Source organism: Lampetra planeri, chromosome 2 (genome assembly GCF_965212315.1).
Source record: "Lampetra planeri chromosome 2, kcLamPlan1.2.h2, whole genome shotgun sequence".
In the NCBI taxonomy this organism is placed as follows: Eukaryota; Metazoa; Chordata; class Hyperoartia; order Petromyzontiformes; family Petromyzontidae; genus Lampetra; species Lampetra planeri.
The window spans coordinates 24334185-24353763 of NC_136108.1; the positions used below are offsets into that span (position 1 = coordinate 24334185).

Genomic DNA, 19579 nt, shown 5'->3' on the forward strand with positions numbered 1-19579 from the left:
CTTCTTCGGGACCGGGATGATGGTGGTAGCTTTGAGGCACGTAGGTACAACAGCCTGTCTCAGCGAGGTGTTAAAGATGTCGGTGAAGACATCTGTGAGCTCCTCCGCACAGTCTCTCAGGACACGAGCCGGAATGTTGTCAGGGCCCTGGGCTTTCTTTGGGTTCGTCCTTCTGAGGGATCCCCTCACGCTATCTGGGGATAGCGTCAGCACCTGGTCGCCGGGAGGTGGTGTAGTCTTCTGTGCTGGGGTGCTGTTGTCTGCCTCAAAGCGAGCGAAGAAATCCTTCAGCTGGTTCAGCAGAGAGGTGGAGCTGTCACAGGTCTGCGGAGAGGGTTTATAGTCCGTGATGGTCTGCATCCCTCGCCACAGGTTCCGGGTGTCTCTGCTGTCATTGAAGCGGTCGGCGATCCTCCTGGAGTACTGCCTCTTGGCCAATCTGATACCTCGCGACAGGTTGGCCCTGGCTGTCTTCAGGCCCATCTCCTCGCCAGCTTTGAAGGCGGCGTTCCGAGCCCTCAGGAGCCTATGGACTTCCCCTGTCAGCCATGGCTTCTGGTTGGCCCGAATGGAGATGGTTCTGGTGACCGTGACATCCTCCATGCACTTCCTCATGTAGGAAGTGACGGTCTCCGTGTACTCCTGGAGGTCTACGGTGTTGTTGTAGGTGGCTGCCTTTCTGAACATGTTCCAGTCGGTGGTGGAGAAGCAGTCCTGGAGTGCCTCTGAAGACCCCTCAGGCCACACGCAGATCCGCTTTATAACTGGTTTGGTGTCTTTAACCAGCGGCCTGTATGCTGACGTTAGCAGAACAGTGGTGTGATCTGAGGCCACACAAAAAGCAGTTAAATTTCTATTTAAAGCTTTCGTGACTGCAGGGATTCATATTATTGGTTCTTTCAGTAAAGTCACGTAGAAGGGAAATAATAAAAAAAAAAATTCTCACGACGTTTCGATTGCAACACAAGCAATCATCATCAGGTGTGAAAACCACAGCAAGAAATTTTGAAAAAAGTGGCGTTTTTTTCTTAACATTAGCACCACGGACAGCAACTGGCGGTTGTTCAGGCGGACGAGTCCATCTATGCTCAGAACGGAGGAGGGGGGAGAGAAAGAGAATGGAATGCGGTCTGAAAGTCACCGTAAGCGTGAACACAATCAATTAAGACCCGAAATGGTTTATCAAATCCTTCCAATGATTGCTAAGCCAGAATCCATCTTCTTAGTTGAAATTGCCTCTGTGTTTGTATATGTGGATAGCCTCATGAACGAATCTCTCATGGTAGCCAGATGGCTTGCAGAGAACCTCTGTCTTGGAGAAGTCAATGTCATGTGAGCCCACTGAATTATAACAGTGGTCTGCCACGGCTGAGGTGTTGGTCCTACCGTATTTTAGGTCTGCTTTGTGTTCACGGATGCAGTCCGAGACATGTCGTTTGGTTTATCCAATGTTACTGCTACCACAGAGGCAACTTAGTTTGTGATGATGATTGCTTGTGTTGCAATCGAAACGTCGTGAGAATGTAATTTTTTTTTATTTCCCTTCTACGTGACTTTACCGAAAGAACCAAGAATACAAAAAGCAGTTCTAAAGAAATAAGTTCTCAATCTAGATTAAAGTGCATAGCTCCAGTAGCTTCCTAAGATCAGAAGGGAAAGCATTCCAGACGGCCGTGGAAGCATATCTGAAAGTGTGCGATTCGGTGACCGTATTTATTCGATGGCCAACCAAAAGCCACTGCTGCGAGGATGACCAGAGTTGGCGTGATGGTTTGTGCTCCTTGACGAGATCAGCAAGGTATTGTGGTTCATTTGTGGCAAGCATTTGTGTGTAATGAGTACGACCTCATAGTGTATTCATCCGACAACTGAAAGCCAATGCAGCTCGGTGAGTACTGGATGGACACGGTTGGATCTTATTATATTCACTTAACAATATGAATTTAGTGTAATTCATTGCAAGGGGCAATTTTTGTTACTTTTGTAGGTTTGTACGAGAGCGTGTCAGGCATGTGCGCAGTTGTAATTAGGCCAAAACGGCTGCTGCTGGGTGGGAGGCGAGTACAGAATCGGGGAGGGCCGGACACGTGGTCTCCACGAGTCGGGCGACCAAGGAGAGGAGAAGTCAACAGAGCAGATGGTGGGAGACTGAGGGCAGATCTTGGGAGGCTACTGCGCCACTCCTGTATAGAAGCTGTAGGATCTGGCGGAGGGTAAAGAGCGTTGGCAGTGAGGTGTATGATGGTGGCATCAATGGCTGTGGCCATGTTCTTCCAACGTCTGTTGCCATCTTAACCACCAACGCTGGAGCGGATTTATGGGGTTCACTGTTCCAGTGGCAAGATGCTGCAGGTGTGGGCCGTGCCTGCATTGCGACCTGCCCGTAGGCAGCTATAAGTTCAAGTATTTGTTTAGTGTTGCTTGTGATAACGCTTGGACACAAATCAGAATTCAGATGATTTAGGCGACTAATTCACCGTGCATCTCAATTAAGCCTTCCAACAATGTGGTAGATTTAATTACGTATTAACTACTCATAGAAGGCAGTTTAATCTCATCCACACGTTGTCCCAACCACCGCACTGCAGGTCACAATGCTTCTCTGTTTCTTCCTTCACCCGGCCCTATTTTGAAATTCCTCCTTCCCATCGTCTCTTTCCCCCAAGCTCTTACAATAACAGACTCAAACTAAACTGATCAGGTAAGTCCCAATGAGATAGATAGCTTTTTTAGAAGCGAACTGGCCACAAATGATATCTCAACGAAGTGGATTATCGCGTGGACATTTATAGCAACCAAATACTCTAAATGTGTGATGTTAATTCTAAATATGGAGGGAAAAACAGGAGGGCCCGGACAAAGATCACGCAACCACGGGGGAAGAGAGAGAGAGATACATGCAATCTCCAAATATACAGCCGGTATCAGGGTCGGGATCGAACCCACGACCTCCTGTATACCAGGCGAGGTAGCTAACATCTCACCACCATGCTCAAGTCAAGACACATATTACGCTCTTATCAATGACAACTTTGAAAGTGCTGCTTGTTGCTGACCGCTTGACATTTGGGCCTTTGCTTAAAAACCTACTCCACAATTCCCACATGTCTGCTCTACTCTCCCAACTCCACTGGCTCCCTGTCTACTATCGCTGTCTGTTTACATTTCTCACTCGAGGTCTATAAATCCCTCTAAGGTCTTGCCCCATCTCTCGTCTTTCACTCCTCTGTTCCACCCCGTCCTCTCTGCTCCCAATCTCTACCGCCCCTCTCTGTGCCTCCCTCGCTCTGCGCCCAGTCTTGCTCTCTCCTTCCTGTTCCCTTCTCACTCCCCCTCCACCAGCACAGAGAGCAATTGTCTTCACTTTCACAAATTTCAGCTTCCGTTCTTCCCTTAAAACAACCTTCAAATCAGCAACTCGTGAACAAGTGAAACTGTGAGGTTTGTGTAAGAATTATATTGTCATTCTGCGTTTTTGGTGGATTTTTTGCAATTGCCTGATGATTAGAATGATGATATCAGTATTTTTTTTAGATGAAGGTTTTTATAATGAAGGTTGGTAGGTGCACAGTGATTACATCACCTTACTCTATCTCTATTTAATACCAGAAACAGGAAGATTTAATCAAAATTCTGGTAATCGCCTTGAGTGAACGACGTTTCACCAGCGAACGTCGTTCACTCAAATTGTAAATGTTGTGAGTTTACTCTCCAACACACCGGTTGTGTTGAACTAGTAACTAATAGGCATGTTTTGTGCACGTGACAAACCTTACTAATTGGCTGTGTGGTGGTGGCGGGTTTAACGACACATTTATGTTTATGCCATCTTACCCAAAAAAGGCTTTATTATGGATAATATTAACTGACATTTTTTTTCTATTTTTATTTTAACCAGGTAAGGCCCACTGAGCTACGTAGCTCTTTATCAGGAGTGACCTGGCCACAAATTTAAAGCCCGAAGAAGTGGCTTATCACGTGGAAATTTATAGCAGCCAAATAATCTAAATGTGTGTTTCTAAATCTAGAGGGAAAAACCGGAGGACCCGGAGAAAATTTCACGTGACCACGGGGAGAACATGCAAACTCCAAATGTACAGTAGGCGTCAGGGTCGGGATCGAACCTACGACCACCTCTATACCAGGCGAGGTAGTAGTTGCCATCTCGCAAAAGCCCCTACTACTACTACGTGTTAAGGATGTGTGTGTGTGTGTGCGTGATGGCATTGGCCGCTGGCCGCGTGCGTAGGTACTACCTGTGCCTGCAGCTGCGCGAGGACGTGGCTAGGGGCCGGCTGCCGTGCTTGCCCGTGGTGCACGCCCTGCTGGGCTCCTACGCCCTGCAGGCCGAGCTGGGGGACTACGACGCGGCGGAGCACGGCGCCGGCTACGCAGGCCGCTTCCAGCTCGCCCCCAACCAGACGCACGAGCTACAGGACAGGATGGCCGAGCTGCACGCTGCTCACAGGTTGCACGCACGCTCCGACACGCACACACGCTCCCACATGCACGCACATACTCCGACACGCTTCTACATGCAGGCACATGCTCCGACACGCACACGTTCTGACACACTCCGACACGCACACATAAGCTCCGACATGCACGCACACACTCATGACACGCTCCGACACGCACACCCTCTGATACGCTCCGACACGCACACACAAGCTGTGACACGCACGCACACGCTCAGACATGCACATGTTCTGATACGCTCGGACATGCACACACACGCTCTGACACGCACATGCTCCGACACGCATGCACACGTTCTGATACGCTCGGACATGCACACACACGCTCCGACACGCATGCACATACTCAGACACACTCTGACATGCACGCATATGCTCCGACACGCACACGCTCCGACACGCACGCACACGCTCTGATAAGCTCCAACACGCACACACACGCTCTGATATGCTCTGACACACACACACACGCTCCGACACGCGCGCACACGGTCCGACACACACACGCTGCGACACGCACGCACACGCTCCCACACACACACATGCTCCGACATGCTCCGACATGCACGCACACGCTCTGATACGCTCCGACGTGCACACAGACGCTCCGACATGCACACACACGCTCCGACACACTTCGACACGCACACACATACTCCAACACGCTACAAAACGCACGCACACGCTCTGACACGTTCGTAACGCGCGCGGGCGGCCAGGGGAGGAGGTCGCTTCTGATGGCTGCGTACGCAACGGGAGACTTTTATTTGTCCTTGGAACTTCAAAAAGGAGCTTAATGACGACTGGCTCCGCTCACCGATGGAAGAGCACGTTTTAACTAATGAACAAAATAAGGAATAGGTTTTTGCCCTTTCTGGCAATAAAACGTCAAATATTATGACCAGAGCATGTGTGTGCATGTTTAGCCACGAGCATGGGTAGTTAATACAGAATTGATGCTTTAGAAAAATGTATCTATTTGGTGTTTGAACATCTTAACACCTGTTTTATTGCCAGAACGGTTAAAACCGATTCTTATATTTTTAAAATCAGTTTTGATAGTGTACTGTTCGCCTCTTGGCGTTCTCTGGTCTGACACTGGTGAGACTAGGCCATAAAGAAGGCTGTCTCTGGTACCGGCCAATCGGTTTCCAAGACAATGCATATATGAATGATGAGAGCGTGTTGGTTTGCATGTTTTGCCACAAGTATGCGTGGTTAATGCAGACTTGATGCCTTGCAAAAGGTTTCTATTTTGGTGTTTGAACATTTTAACACAACTTCTGCTTTGTTTCTAGGAAGGGGTAAAACCTTTTCTTATTTTTTCATCAAGTTTTCACTGCTGACGAGACACCAATTGTCAACGCCAGTTCCAGGGGTTTGGTTGTCCCGAGCCGTTGCTGCAGAAATTATGCACTCCCAGAAGCCCGCGTGGCTGATGGGATATGTAAAAAAAAGAAATTATTTATTGTTTAATGGGGAGGGACAAATATGTGAAAGAGACATAAACGTAAAACAAGTAACAGATACATCTTGACTTAAAGCTTCCGTGACCGCAGGAATTCATATTCTTTGGGTCTTTTGGTAAAGTCACGGAGATAGGTTCAAGAAAAATAACAAAAATTAACAAAAAACTTTCGATTTAAAGCTTTCGTGACTGCAGAGATTCATCTTCTTGGTTCTTTCGGTAAAGTCACGTAGAAGGGAAATAATAAAAATACAACATAATAAAATACAATTCTCACGACGGTTCGGCCACAACGCAAGCAGCCGTCCTCAGGTGAAGAACAGGTCTGTCGGAAAGACAGCGTCTGAATGAGCACCACCAGGCTTGGCAGCGTATATTTAAGCGGGGTTAGAGGGGGAAGGGCGCCTTGACAAAGGAATTTGCATATCAAGAGGAATTTAGCATATTTATGGAAAATGCTAAATTCCTCTTGATATGCAAATTCCTTTGTCAAGGCGCCCTTCCCCCTCTAACCCAGCTTAAATATACGCTGCCAAGCCTGGTGGTGCTCATTCAGACGCTGTCTTTCCGACAGACCTGTTCTTCACCTGAGGACGGCTGCTTGCGTTGTGGCCGAAACGTCGTGAGAATTGTATTTTATTATGTTGTATTTTTATTATTTTATTATTTCCCTTCTACGTGACTTTACCGAAAGAACCAAGAAGATAACAAAAAACTGTGAATTTTGATCGCAACGCAAGCGGTCGTCATCAGCCTGACTTTACCGAAAGACCCAAAGAATAAGTAACAGATAAATAACCGCACAATGCAAGTCCTTCCTTTTCTATCTCTCCACGTAATTTTTTTTATTTAAAAATTTTCCATTGGTCACAAGGCTGACCTTCTGCGAGTGCGCAGTTTCAGCGGTATCAGTTTTCTACAAGTAAACTCTACGACCGGTTTCAACATCCATCGTCCCGTCAGCAGAGTCAGGCTTGCCTCACACCAATGCGGGTTGAACGCCCCATTGTCTATCGGCAAAGAACAAGTGCGGTGACAATGTGGGAAGGAGGCACGGTGTCTGCTTATGGTGTTAGGTTGCTGTTGCGTTGCGTCTCGTTATTGACCGGGTGTTCCGTCACGTTTTGTCTCCAGGGGCCAAAGCCCAGCGGAGGCCGAGCTTCACTACCTGGAGAATGCCAAGACGCTGGCCATGTACGGGGTGGAACTGCACCGCGCCAAGGTAGAGTGGCGCTGCTCACGGCGACTCTCACGCACACCCTTTGCTTTGCTGCTGCTGCTGCTGCTGCTGCTGTGACGATCCATTCTCCCCCACCCCCGCTCCGCCCACCATCTCTCCAGGGGTCGGTAAAATCAGTAAACGCCTTGCGGGGAAGTTGTCAACGGTGGTGGCGATTGTCTCTGGGAGAGACTCGCTCCCCCCCCCCTCACCATAGCAATGTGGAATTGTCCCACCACTGGCTCAGGCCTGAAAACGGAAAATAATAACTTTTACCGCTCCTCTTCATACACACGTCTAATTCGCCTGCCTTAGATCGTAACACTGGACGATACAGCCCGTGTTTATAAGTGTGCACTTTACTTTGGTTCTGGATCCAACCCTGATATTTGGAGTTTGCGCATCTCTCTCCACGTGGGTCGCATGGATTTTTTCTCTGGGTCTTTTGGTTTTTCCCTCCACATTTAGAAACATGCATTTAGACTATTTTGATAATTTTGCTGGTGAAGTATTGGAAATGACGGCAGGAAACTCCTTGACGGGTAACACACTTCTTTATTTAAATCTTCGCTTATCTCGATACAACGTGTAGTCTCTATTCTTCCGCGTACGGTCACCAGACACCGGTACAACTCGTAACCTCTATTCTTCTTATAACACACCGTACTGAACTCGTGTAGACTCCAGGCCTCTGGCTACACACGCCTCACTCGTCTCGTGTAGACTCGCCTCGTGTAGACCCTATGCCTCTGGCTACACACACATCACTCGTCTCGTGTAGACTCTTCTCGTGTAGATTCTCCTCGTGTAGACCCTATGCCTCTGGCTACACACACATCACTCGTCTCGTGTAGACTCTTCTTGTGTAGACTCGTCTCGTGTAGACCCTACGCCTCTGGCTACACCCATATCACTCGTCTCGTGTAGACTCTAGGCCCGGCTACACACTCGGCATGCTGACACTGTATGCTCACCCTACACTCCGCCTCTGGGTTACACAGAGTCCCGGTCCTCGCAGGACAGCGGGACTAGGTACCGCAGGGCCCTGGCTCTTCCTCCCGTCTTCAGTCTTCGCTGGTTACACTCTCCCCGTGCGCCTGTGCGCATCCCCTTATATAGTCGTTCCTCCCGGGAGACGGAGCGGATGCGGACCTCGATGCGAGCGTCGCTTGTTAGTGAACCAATCACAACGCGCTATCTCTACGATCCTCTTTCCCCAACGCGTGTTTCCACTCACCAACCAATCACGCCGTGCTGCCACTCGATCACTCCCACACCAGCACGTCACCGGCACCCAGCCAATCAACACCACACAACCCACGATCCCGCGCTGACCCCTGATCCCTCACCGTCAGCGCGCGTCACCACACACACATCCAATCACAACGCGCTGGCACCTGATCGCTACCCCCAGCGCGTATCACCACTACATCACCCCCCCCCCCACATAGCTCGCAGCCGTCCCGGCTGCTAACCAACAACCTCCCACATCGTTAACACAACAAACCCCCCCCCCCCAGTGTGCCCCGTAACACAACAACAACAACACAACAGCAACCCATGTACAATTTGACAATAACCACAAGAAAAGTTAACACTACCACACACAACACCTTATAAAAAAAACTATATACAGCCCGACGAACAACATAATAAAAGCGATTTCTAGAAAATGAACGCGCCCCGCGTCTCTGCAACTAACGAAGTGACGAGGCGCTCCCACTGCCTCGACTCCTCACGGGGCAGGTCAAACAAAGTAGCGCGACCTGGCGCGAGTCCGTCTGGCCGGTCCGTCATACGGGACGGGACACTGACGACCGTCAGGCGGCTCCGGCTGCTCTAGACAGCGTGGGACGGGCCTGAAAGGCCCGGCCCCGCCGCGAAGATCCGGCCGCCGGTGGTCGGCAGCTGTCAGTTCCGAGACACCTGGGAGCAGATCAGGCGGAGACATGTGAGGATCAGGCAGAGACATTTCCCCCTTTGGGTCGTCGGTCACGTCACATGCTCGGCCCTCACGACACAATGGGAGGCCATATGGAGGCGAGAACGGTTTCAGTCGGGAGGGGTGGACGTACCACCATCGTTTTCCCCATTTTATCTGAACGCACTGGGGCCGTGCAACGCGCACGATCTCCACGGGCCCCCGCCATGGCCTCAACAATTTAGGCGACGTAGCCAAGGGCGCCTGAGGGCAATGCAGCCAGGCCCTGTCACCCGGTTTCCATTCGTGCACGGACACCTTCCGTGCCCACAGTCGTTCATTAGCAATTTGGCGAGCCCGCCAATTAAGCCGTGCGGCCTCCCTTGCTTCTGTTAGCTTGTGAATATTGAATTTAATATGTTCCGCCAATTTAGAATTGGTTCGTAGAGCGGACAGGCCAAGCTGCGTTTCCATGGGCGGGTCGGCTTCCCGACCGTACATCAAATAGAATGGGGAAAACCCTGTCGCTGCATGGGGGGCCATTCTGTACGCGGCAAGGACCCCCGGGACCTGCAGGTCCCAATCTACATGTGCCTCACACACCTGCTGGCACAGCATAGAAGTCAAAGTCTTGTGAAGTTTTTCCACCATCCCGTCTGTCTGCGGGTGGTACGGGGAGGTACGCACCTTTTTAGTACCCAATAGATCGCACACCTCTTGCAACAATTTACTCGAAAATGTTTTACCTTGGTCGGTCAGCAAGCGTTCGGGAGCCCCCTTGTCCAGGACATAGCCCTGGACAAAGGCGTCCGTCACAGCCGCTGCCGACTGGTTGGCGAGAGGCCACGCCATAGGCCACCGGGTGAAATATTCGACCCCCACCAACAGGTATTTATTCCCTCTAGGCGTGACTGGAAAAGGCCCCAAAATATCGAGTGCAACGAGCTCATTAGTGCGCGAGACCTGAATAGATTGCAGCGGTGGATTAGCTAGCACGGGCGGTGGTTTCCGTCTGGCGCACTCAACGCACCCCTTCAGAATATTTACCACGTCACTCCCCATTCCCGGCCAATAATAGTCACGCTGAAGCAGGGCAAGCGTTTTGTTTACTCCCAAATGCAAGAGGCGTTCGTGTGCGGCCAAAACAACTTTCCCCCTTACAGCAGAAGGCACCACCAGCGCATGCCGCCGGGACAAACTGTCCCATCTCATCAACATGCCCTGTTTAAGTACATAGGAGCCAGTTCGCTCCTGGTCCTCTTTAGGACCACCAACCCTGCGGCGCAATGCTAGCAGGGAGCTGTCCGCCATTTGGAGGCGGCCCCACTCCCCCAGCGACAATGAGAGCAGCGAGTCCCGATCCTGATAGGTAGCGGGGACATCCCCGATCGGCGCGCCCGCAGTCGCAGCCAATGTCCCCTTATCTTCCACAACCGGCGGTTTACAGCGCGCCGATCCCGATAGACACGCACATTTCTGACACGGCAACAATCGCGACAGGGCATCGGCATTTGTGTGTCGCAACCCCTTACGGTATGTGGTCGTGAACTGATAGTCTTGGAGGACTTCCAACCACCGTGACAATTGGCCCGAGGGTTGGGCGACCCTCAATGAATACTGTAGCGCCGCGTGGTCCGTCCGGACCGTAAAGTGACGCCCATAGAGGTACGGTCTGAACTGTTGTACAAAAAAAACAATGGCGAGCAGTTCACGACGGGTGACGCAGTAGCGCTGCTCAGCCGGAGACAACACCCTGCTACCATAAGCGACCACCCTTTCGACTCCCCCAACGACCTGGGGCAGTACCCCCCCAATGCCCGTGTTGCTAGCATCCGTGTCTAGCAAGAAGGGACTCGCAAAATCCGGATAACGCAAGGGTGGGGCACCCACCAAGGCGTCCCGGAGGGCGCAGAACGCGGCCTCCTCTTCCGGTCCCCATTTGAACTTCACACCCTTCGCCGTAAGAGCGTGCAAGGGTTTTGCAATAGTGGCGAAGTGCTCAACGAATCGGCGATAATACGAAGCAAACCCAATGAAACTGCGCACGTCTGCAACTGACGTGGGTGTCGGCCATGAACTGACACAGTCCGTCTTTGCGGGATCGGTAGAGATCCCCGAAGAGTCGACAAATTGACCCAAGTATCTAACGGACTTACGAAAAAGGTGGCATTTGGCCGGTTTAAATTTCAATTTAGCCGATCGCATTCGCAAGAACACCCCTCTCAATCGCTGGAGGTGTTCCTCAAATGTTTTACTGAAAACAATGACATCGTCAAGGTAGATCAAGCACGTCTCCCATTGCAAGCCTGACAAAACCAACTCCATAAGGCGCTGAAACGTCGCTGGAGAGGAGTGAAGTCCCATGGGTAACCGGTTAAACTGGAACAGGCCCCCTGGAGTCCGGAATGCTGTCTTAGGTTTAGACTCTTCGTCGAGTGGCAACTGCCAGAATCCCGATAACAAATCAAGAGTCGAAAAATATCGCGCACCAGACAATGCATCGAGGGACTCGTCCATCCTGGGGAGCGGATACGCGTCAGCCACAGAGATCTTATTCAGGCGACGGAAATCTACGCAAAATCGCAAGGACCCGTCTTGCTTCTTAACCAGCACAATAGGTGCTCCCCACGGACTGGAGGAAGGCGAAATAATGTCGGCTTCAAGCATATCGTTAACGGCCGACTGAACATGTTCCTTTTCAGCAGGACTCAGCCGGAAGGGATTTAACCTGACTGGTGCTGCATCGCCCGTGTCAATGTGGTGGCGTAACAAATCCGTACACCCAATGTCATATTTATGTTTACTGAACACATCAGAAAATTCCATTAGTAACTCGCGCAGCGCACCCAACTGCACCCCTGACAAATCGTCCGAGCCCGCGCACAGCGAATGGACCCATTCAAGGTCCTCCCTCGGTTCAATATTCTGCGCGGGGCTCGGATCAACATGCGCAACCAGCCGCTCCTCCGCAGGAACCCGCGCCGCGTGAGCCAGCACGGTACCCTGCTGAATGACGGCTGGCCGCGATCCAGCGTTTAAAACCATCACAAACGGATCCTTGTCCGCCCGAACCAAAGTGTGAGCCACCGACAAATCGACCCCTCCTACAGCCCTGTTAGAAGGACCCAAAAGCATGCCTTGTTCCGAAGTCCCCTCCACCCATGGTTTCCTTAACCGGAGGGGAATTAACATCTGTGAACCCGGGGGCACGTGCACGGTCTGCGTCGCCAATGCTTGTATCGTGGCGCACGCCGTCCGAATCTCAGTAGGGCTCGTCAAAAATGAAATGCGGCGACCCGAAGGTAGTTCAATGCAACGCTGATCGATTAGAATTTTAATGGGCATCTTAGCCAAAAAATCAGTGCCCAATAGACAAGGAACCGCCAAAGAAGACGAAACGAAAACGGGTCCCGACAATTTGATATCTCCAATGCAAATGGACGCCCTAATCTGACCGATAATGCCCAACGATCCCCCATTTGCGGCGAAAAACGGCACATCCACTGGGAGCAGTGGACGGCACTGGACGGGGAGAATGTTATAAATGAGGTCAGATATAATAGTCGCCGACGCCCCCGTGTCCACCAATACCCTGACCTCTACCCCATCAATAGAACCCGCAACAACGGAGGAACCCGCTGAAGCAGCCACAATTCTATGCCCCAACTCCGACCACTCAATGTCTCTCCGGTCCCGGCCGAAACCCCCTCGCCGTACCGAATCCCCGAACCCTAACCGGCCCTCTTCCGTCGCTCCGCGACGGCCCATGCGTGTCGAGTGTGTGGGCCAAGCATGTGAGGTGCCGCGACTTGCCGGGGTTTGTAGGGATGCCTTGGGGCCTTGGTCGTCGTCCAGCCGAGATCCCATGGCGCGCTGACGGGGAGCGCGGCAACCGGACGCCACGTGGCCCCGAGGCCGCAGTTGTAGCACGTGATGAGGGTCGTCGGTGATCTCGGTTGCTCCAGCTTGCGGGTCGATCGCAGAGGCGACCGACCCCCCGACCTCCAGTCCCCCGGTTGTCCCGCGGTGAACGCCTCCTCTCGCGGACTGACGACTTGTGGTTCGGTGATCACCGAACCCGGAGTTGAGGCCACAGCAGCGTTGCAGACGACCCCCTGTTTGCGTTGAAGGGCCTCGTGCGCTTGTGCGCATCCCCTTATATAGTCGTTCCTCCCGGGAGACGGAGCGGATGCGGACCTCGATGCGAGCATCGCTTGTTAGTGAACCAATCACAACGCGCTATCTCTACGATCCTCTTTCCCCAACGCGTGTTTCCACTCACCAACCAATCACGCCGCGCTGCCACTGGATCACTCCCACACCAGCACGTCACCGGCACTCAGCCAATCAACACCACACAACCCACGATCCCGCGCTGACCCCTGATCCCTCACCGTCAGCGCGCGTCACCACACACACATCCAATCACAACGCGCTGGCACCTGATCGCTACCCCCAGCGCGTATCACCACTACACTGGTATAAATGTCGAAATGATAAGCCACTTTATTGAGCTATAATTTGTAGTCAGGTCGCTTTTGAAACCAAGTTAATGCTTTCGTGGGCTTTGCTTGGTATGATGGGGATGGTTTAGTTTTATTTGTATGTGTTTGGGTGATTTGTTTACCTTTCTTGTACTTTCACTAGTATCATGTTATTGAACTGTTTGTTGTTGTAATGCTCTTACCCGCCCCTATTGGACATCTGTGAAAATAGATTTATAGCCCATGGGATTGCTCCAGCATATATCAATATTCTGATTCTGGTATTACGTACAGCATGGGGCTTAAGGGAGAATAGCTGCGCGTTGGTTGCTGGCGTCGAAGGAGCCCCGTTGCTGCAGGGTTTGTGAGGCGTTGCGTGATGTCTCACGCGAGGTGTGGCTTTTATCCGCGACATTCCCCTCACTCACTCCCTCCCAATCTCCCTCGGCACCTCCGGCATCATCACGATTGGGTGAGGATTCCCGTGATGCGTTCCGAGTTTCCCTCGAACCAACCGGAGCATTTGTTCACAACGCCGCCTTCTCACCACAGTGCCACCAGGACTCCGAGGGCGTGGACATCAAGCTGGGCGTGTGTGCCAACGGTCTGCTGGTCTACCGGGACCGCTTGCGAATTAATCGCTTCGCCTGGCCCAAGATACTCAAGATCTCCTACCGCAGGAGCAACTTCTTCATCAAGGTTCGGCCTGGCGAGGTGAGCTCATCAAGTGTACGATTTATAAAATGAGGTTTATTTTTTTTTGGTCGTGTAAATATAAATGTGTGGGTTAAACCCGCCACCACCTGACACAGCCAATTAGTGAGGTTTGTCACGTAAACCAAACGTGCCAATTTGTTACTAGTACAGCACACCGGTTGTAAACCCACTACATTTACAATTCGAGTACCGTGACGTTTCGGAGTACAAAATGTCACTCTCCGAACTCTTTGAAGTTAATTAAAATGTATCTACTTCAATGTTGTCACATTCCTGGACGACCGCTTGTAACCCTGTGAGGCATTGCAACATCACAGTAGCGTTCCGCCGCAAGTATTGGCAAAGGGCCACTCTGCATTGTTGCAGCCTTGGATTTGGGCTTCATTTCTCTCTGAAATATCTCCCCGGTCGCTGGTCATCTGGAGTAGGCCTGCAGTTTACACGAGACTAGCAGTAGCCACAGCCATAGCAGGACGTGTACCAGATGCGATGTGCTGGGTGCGAACATGTGGGTCACTGACCCAGGTGCAGGAATATTTCCTGAGCCGCCGTCTGGCCCTATTCTGCAATGATAATGTCGTGCACACGTCCACACAATTCATACACGATTCAAAATACCAATGTAATACTTTACGAGAGAAAATTATAATATTTTCTTCCGATGCCGCTTATGTTGCGAAATGTTTTTTTGCGGTTCCTTTCCACCAAACCTCGAGAAAAAGCCCTTCTGAAGTATAAATAAATATTCTGATTCTGACGAGGAGCCTGAGGAAGAAGTCAAGAGACATATTTCTTTAGCAGGATGGGTTTCTCTGAAAAAACACTTTGGCAGAGCAAAGAGGTAAATTGTATTGTGTTTGATGCATGAGTAATGGCTCTGTTCTTATCAAAGTGATGCATTCTTGCCAAGCAATTCTAAAAGATGGTTACATGGCCTATAAATATGGGTATGCTAATTATGTTTTAGTAGAATAGGGTAATATTCTTAGGTTTTTTTCGGTAAAGTCACTTAGGTACAAAATTAAAATTAATAAAAGTAAAATTAAATTAAATTAAAATCACGACGTTTCGGAAGCAACACAAGCTTCCGTCTTCAGGTGGAACCGTCACAGCACGATAGCTGTATCAAGTGAGAGAAATTCCAAGAAACAGTATTTGTATATATACTGGTTGAGGGTGGGAGGAGCCAAGGTAGGCCCTGAATATTATTTTTGTGAGGTTCGGTGCGGCTGAAGCACGCTGTTAGGAATGAGCCTTTGTTGTGCAAACTAGGTGCGGATGATGTAAAGGTGCGTGTAAAAGGGACTGAGCCTTTTGTTATGTAGAGATGATGCGGCTGAAATCGCTGCCAGGAAATGAGTCTTTGTTGTGTAGAATGGTTGACTGAGCCTATTGTTATGTAGAGGTGGTACGGCTGAAATCGCTCACAGGAATGCTCCAAATATGTGTAGTTAAATCTTTTTTGTATGGTTAATAACATCTTTCCAATGATTACTAAGTTTGTACCCATCATCACGGTTGAAATTATGTCTGTGTTTGTATATTTGGATGGCCTCGTGTACAAACCTTTGATGGTAGCCAGGAGGCTTGCAGAGCACCTTAGTCTCGGAAAAGACAATTTCATGAGAGCCCACAGCATTCTAGCAATGATCGGCAACGGCGGAAGAATCAGTTTTGCCGTGTTTCAGATCTGACTTGTGCTTGCGGACACGATCAGAGATATGACGTTTCGTTTCTCCAATGTAGCAATCACCACAACTGCAATTCAGTTTGTAGACTCCAGGGTATTGTAAGTCAGGAATGACATCTTTCACAGATGGAATTAGATCACGGATTTTATGTACTGTACTGAATCGGACTTGAATCTTATGTTTGTTTAGAATTTTGGAGATATTTTTGGTCACGCCTGCTATGTATGTTAACGTGATAGTTTTGATCGGAGTTTCATGTGGCTGTTTCTGTATGGTGGGAGAAACAGCTTGGCGGATGGTGCGGTCAGAGTATCCGTTCATCCTGAGGGCCCGATGTACATGTCTTAATTCACTGGCCAGGTGGTGTTGGTCAGAAATGCCATGAGCTCTGTGGTATAGCGTTTTGATGAGAGAATTATTTTGAGATGGGTGGTGGTGGGAATCGGGTTTCAAGTAGGAATCTGTGTGGGTGGCTTTCCTGTAGACAGAATGTCCCAAGGATCCGTCAGGTCGCCTCTCAAACAGAATATCTAAGAATGGTAGTTTACCATCTTTCTCCACTTCCATGGTGAATCTGATGGATGGGTGTCTGGAATTGATGTGGTCCAAGAAGTGGTTCAATGCTAGGAGGCCATGTGGCCAAATGACGAAAGTGTCATCCACATACCTCTTCCACAGGGAAGGACGCAGGGTGGATGTCTGGATGGCGTCTGATTCAAACTTTTCCATGAACATGTTGGCTATCACTGGTGACAAGCGTGCTTCAGCCGCACCGAACCTCACAAAAATAATATTCAGGGCCTACCTTGGCTCCTCCCACCCTCAACCAGTATATATACAAATACTGTTTCTTGGAATTTCTCTCACTTGATACAGCTATCGTGCTGTGACGGTTCCACCTGAAGACGGAAGCTTGTGTTGCCTCCGAAACGTCGTGATTTAAATTTTATTTTACTTTTATTAATTTTAATTTTTTACCTACGTGACTTTACCGAAAAAACTTAAGAATATGAATCCTTGCAGTCACGAAAGCTTCAAGTCTAGAAAGAATAGGGTAACTTGGAAGTTTGGGGTGGAAAAAGGCAGTAAATGCTGTAAATGCATTGGGGAAGAGGAGGTTACGATGGGTGGAACCCATGTGGGAGCCATAGTTTAGTTTTTGTATTCTTTACCGCATTTCAAATGTTCCTCTGCTATTCCCACGTCTATGGGATTTGCTTCTTTTATTGGCTCTGTAAGATTCTCCAGACCATGCCAATTATATTTACCTGCCACTCGATATTTTGCAATGATTCACAGCAGATCCTATTTAAAATGTGGTGAAGCTTACTGGCAAATTCTTTCTAGATTTGAAGCTTTCGTGACTGCAAGGATCATATTCTTAGGTTTTTTCGGTAAAGTCACGTAGGTAAAACATTAAAATTAATGAAAGTAAAATAAAATAAAAATCACGACGTTTCGGAGGCAACACAAGTCTCCGTCATCAGGTGGGACTGTCACAGCCAGATTTGCTGCATCAAGTGAGGCAATGATTAAAGATGTAATCCCTTAAAAGCAAGTTGAGGGGGGAGGAGAGGGGGGGGGAGCTCATCAGAATGTGGTAGCCAATGAATGGAACGTATCGGGAGGGAGGGGGGACGGGGCCAAAAGAATGCACGACGTGGTACACGAGTCGGCGGCGTGGACGTGGTTGTGCGCAAGCAGCAGTAGTAGCAGCAGTAGTTGCTTGCGCACAACCACGTCCACGCCGCCGACTCGTGTACCACGTCGTACATTATTTTGGCCCCGTCCCCCCTCCCTCCCGATACGTTCCATTCATTGGCTACCACATTCTGATGAGCTCCCCCCCCCTCTCCTCCCCCGTCAACTTGCTTTTAAGGGATTACATCTTGAATCATTGCCTCACTTGATGCAACAAATCTGGCTGTGACGGTCCCACCTGATGACAGAGACTTGTGTTGCCTCCGAAACGTCGTGATTTTTATTTTATTTTACTTTCATTAATTTTAATGTTTTACTTACTGGCAAACCTCTAGAACCTCCAGAAATGACTCCTCGGAATGTTCTGCGTTTTGTAATCTGTGTAAGTGTTCCCATGAATTATCATAGATAGTGACTTCTTTCTTTTACATAGATTGCGTTTGTGCCCCTTTTCCATATCACTGCATTCCAAGATTGTCTCTCAACTGACTCTACGATTCAGTCACTTTAAGCTGTAGATGCCACCACCACCACGCCCCGCTGCCAACCCTCTCTACCCTCCGCCAGATCCCGCAGCTGCTTTTGCTGCATAGTAAACACATAGCGGCCTCCAAGATTGGCCCTCCCCAATCCGACAAAGACAAAGATGCCCCACATAGCCTTTAGCAGACTGTTGGGGCAACTGCTGTTAGCAAGCACCTATGAAGGCCGGTACGGCTCACGAGGGGGTGGGTGGCCAACACCACGCCTTTGTCTCCCCAGTGGCGTTAATCATTTGAGGCTAAGTCGACCTAGGTGAGGCCCAGGATCGATTCAGATAATCGTCACTGGTGTTGGCCGTGAGCGGGAATCGAACTCGGGTCGCTGGGTTCTTAGTAGCGCAGCGCGCTAACCGCTACACTACCGCTCCCCACTACACACACATCCCACCCAGCACAACTGTCTAACAAGTGAGAGGACAATTCATGTATGCATGTAATAGTTTACCTTCTTTCGCACCGTACATAGCCAGCCGTGCTAATCAGAGGTGCGGGTGAAGGACAAGAAACTAAACAGAGCCTTAGTGAGTTTCATGAGTCTAAATGTTCCTTTTCCAGTTTGAGAAATGTGAGAGCACCGTGGGGTTCAAGCTGCCGAGTCACCGAGCTGCCAAGAGGCTGTGGAAGACCTGTGTGGAGCACCACACCTTCTTCAGGTGCTCATGGTCACGCGGCGTCTCAACGGTTGTCGATAGGCACGCGTTCGCCGCGTTAGAATGCAATGGAACGTTTCAGCGTGTCATGAATGTAACTGCTCTAGCGCAGCAAGTTTTTATTATTTATTTATATTTATTTTGTTATCTAAAATGTCATCTACTTATTTTTTATTATTAAATCATTTTTATAAAACAAAACACAGGCCCATTACAGCGCATCGTTAGATTCCTATATGGCCGATGTAAACATTTGCGTCGGATCCACCATCCAATGCAGTTGTACTGACCGACAGGTGGGGTGGGGGGCAGTAACCAATAGATAAAAGGGGGCCTGAAGATACGTTTAGTAGGAAGTTTCAAGAACGGGGAGAAGGTATGTGTCTGGCAGAGGGGGCGGGGGAATGGTTAGGGGAGTGCAGCGAGTTGATGGTCACGACCCGGTTACCGATTACTACACAAGCAAAAAAACCCAACACATTCATGTATACATCTGCAATTAATTGGGCAAAAATTCCAGCTCTGAGAATTTAATTTCGGCCTGCCACGCGACCAGCCTTCCTCTCGCATGCAGAGGAAGTGGCAACGTGCTGCCCTCTGCTAGGAGGACCAGAGGTCACTTGAAAGGATCTCGAATGTAGTTCTATGACGTCCGCTTTCGTGGGCCATTCGCCAAGATGGAGGGTTGCACTCAAAAGTCAACATGAC

The 19579-nt window shown here is 49.8% G+C and overlaps 1 protein-coding gene across 7 annotated transcripts in view; it reads left to right on the forward strand.

The window, feature by feature from the left end:
- Window positions 1-19579, forward strand: part of LOC144730536 (protein 4.1-like) — a 70146-nt gene that overhangs the window by 22626 nt on the left and 27941 nt on the right. For all 7 annotated transcript variants that reach the window (XM_078611253.1, XM_078611256.1, XM_078611254.1 and 4 more), the window contains exons 6-9: window positions 4250-4468; window positions 7081-7168; window positions 14123-14284; window positions 18777-18874. In XM_078611253.1, coding sequence (XP_078467379.1) covers window positions 4250-4468; window positions 7081-7168; window positions 14123-14284; window positions 18777-18874 — 567 coding nt within the window. The remainder of the gene's footprint in view (window positions 1-4249; window positions 4469-7080; window positions 7169-14122; window positions 14285-18776; window positions 18875-19579) is intronic.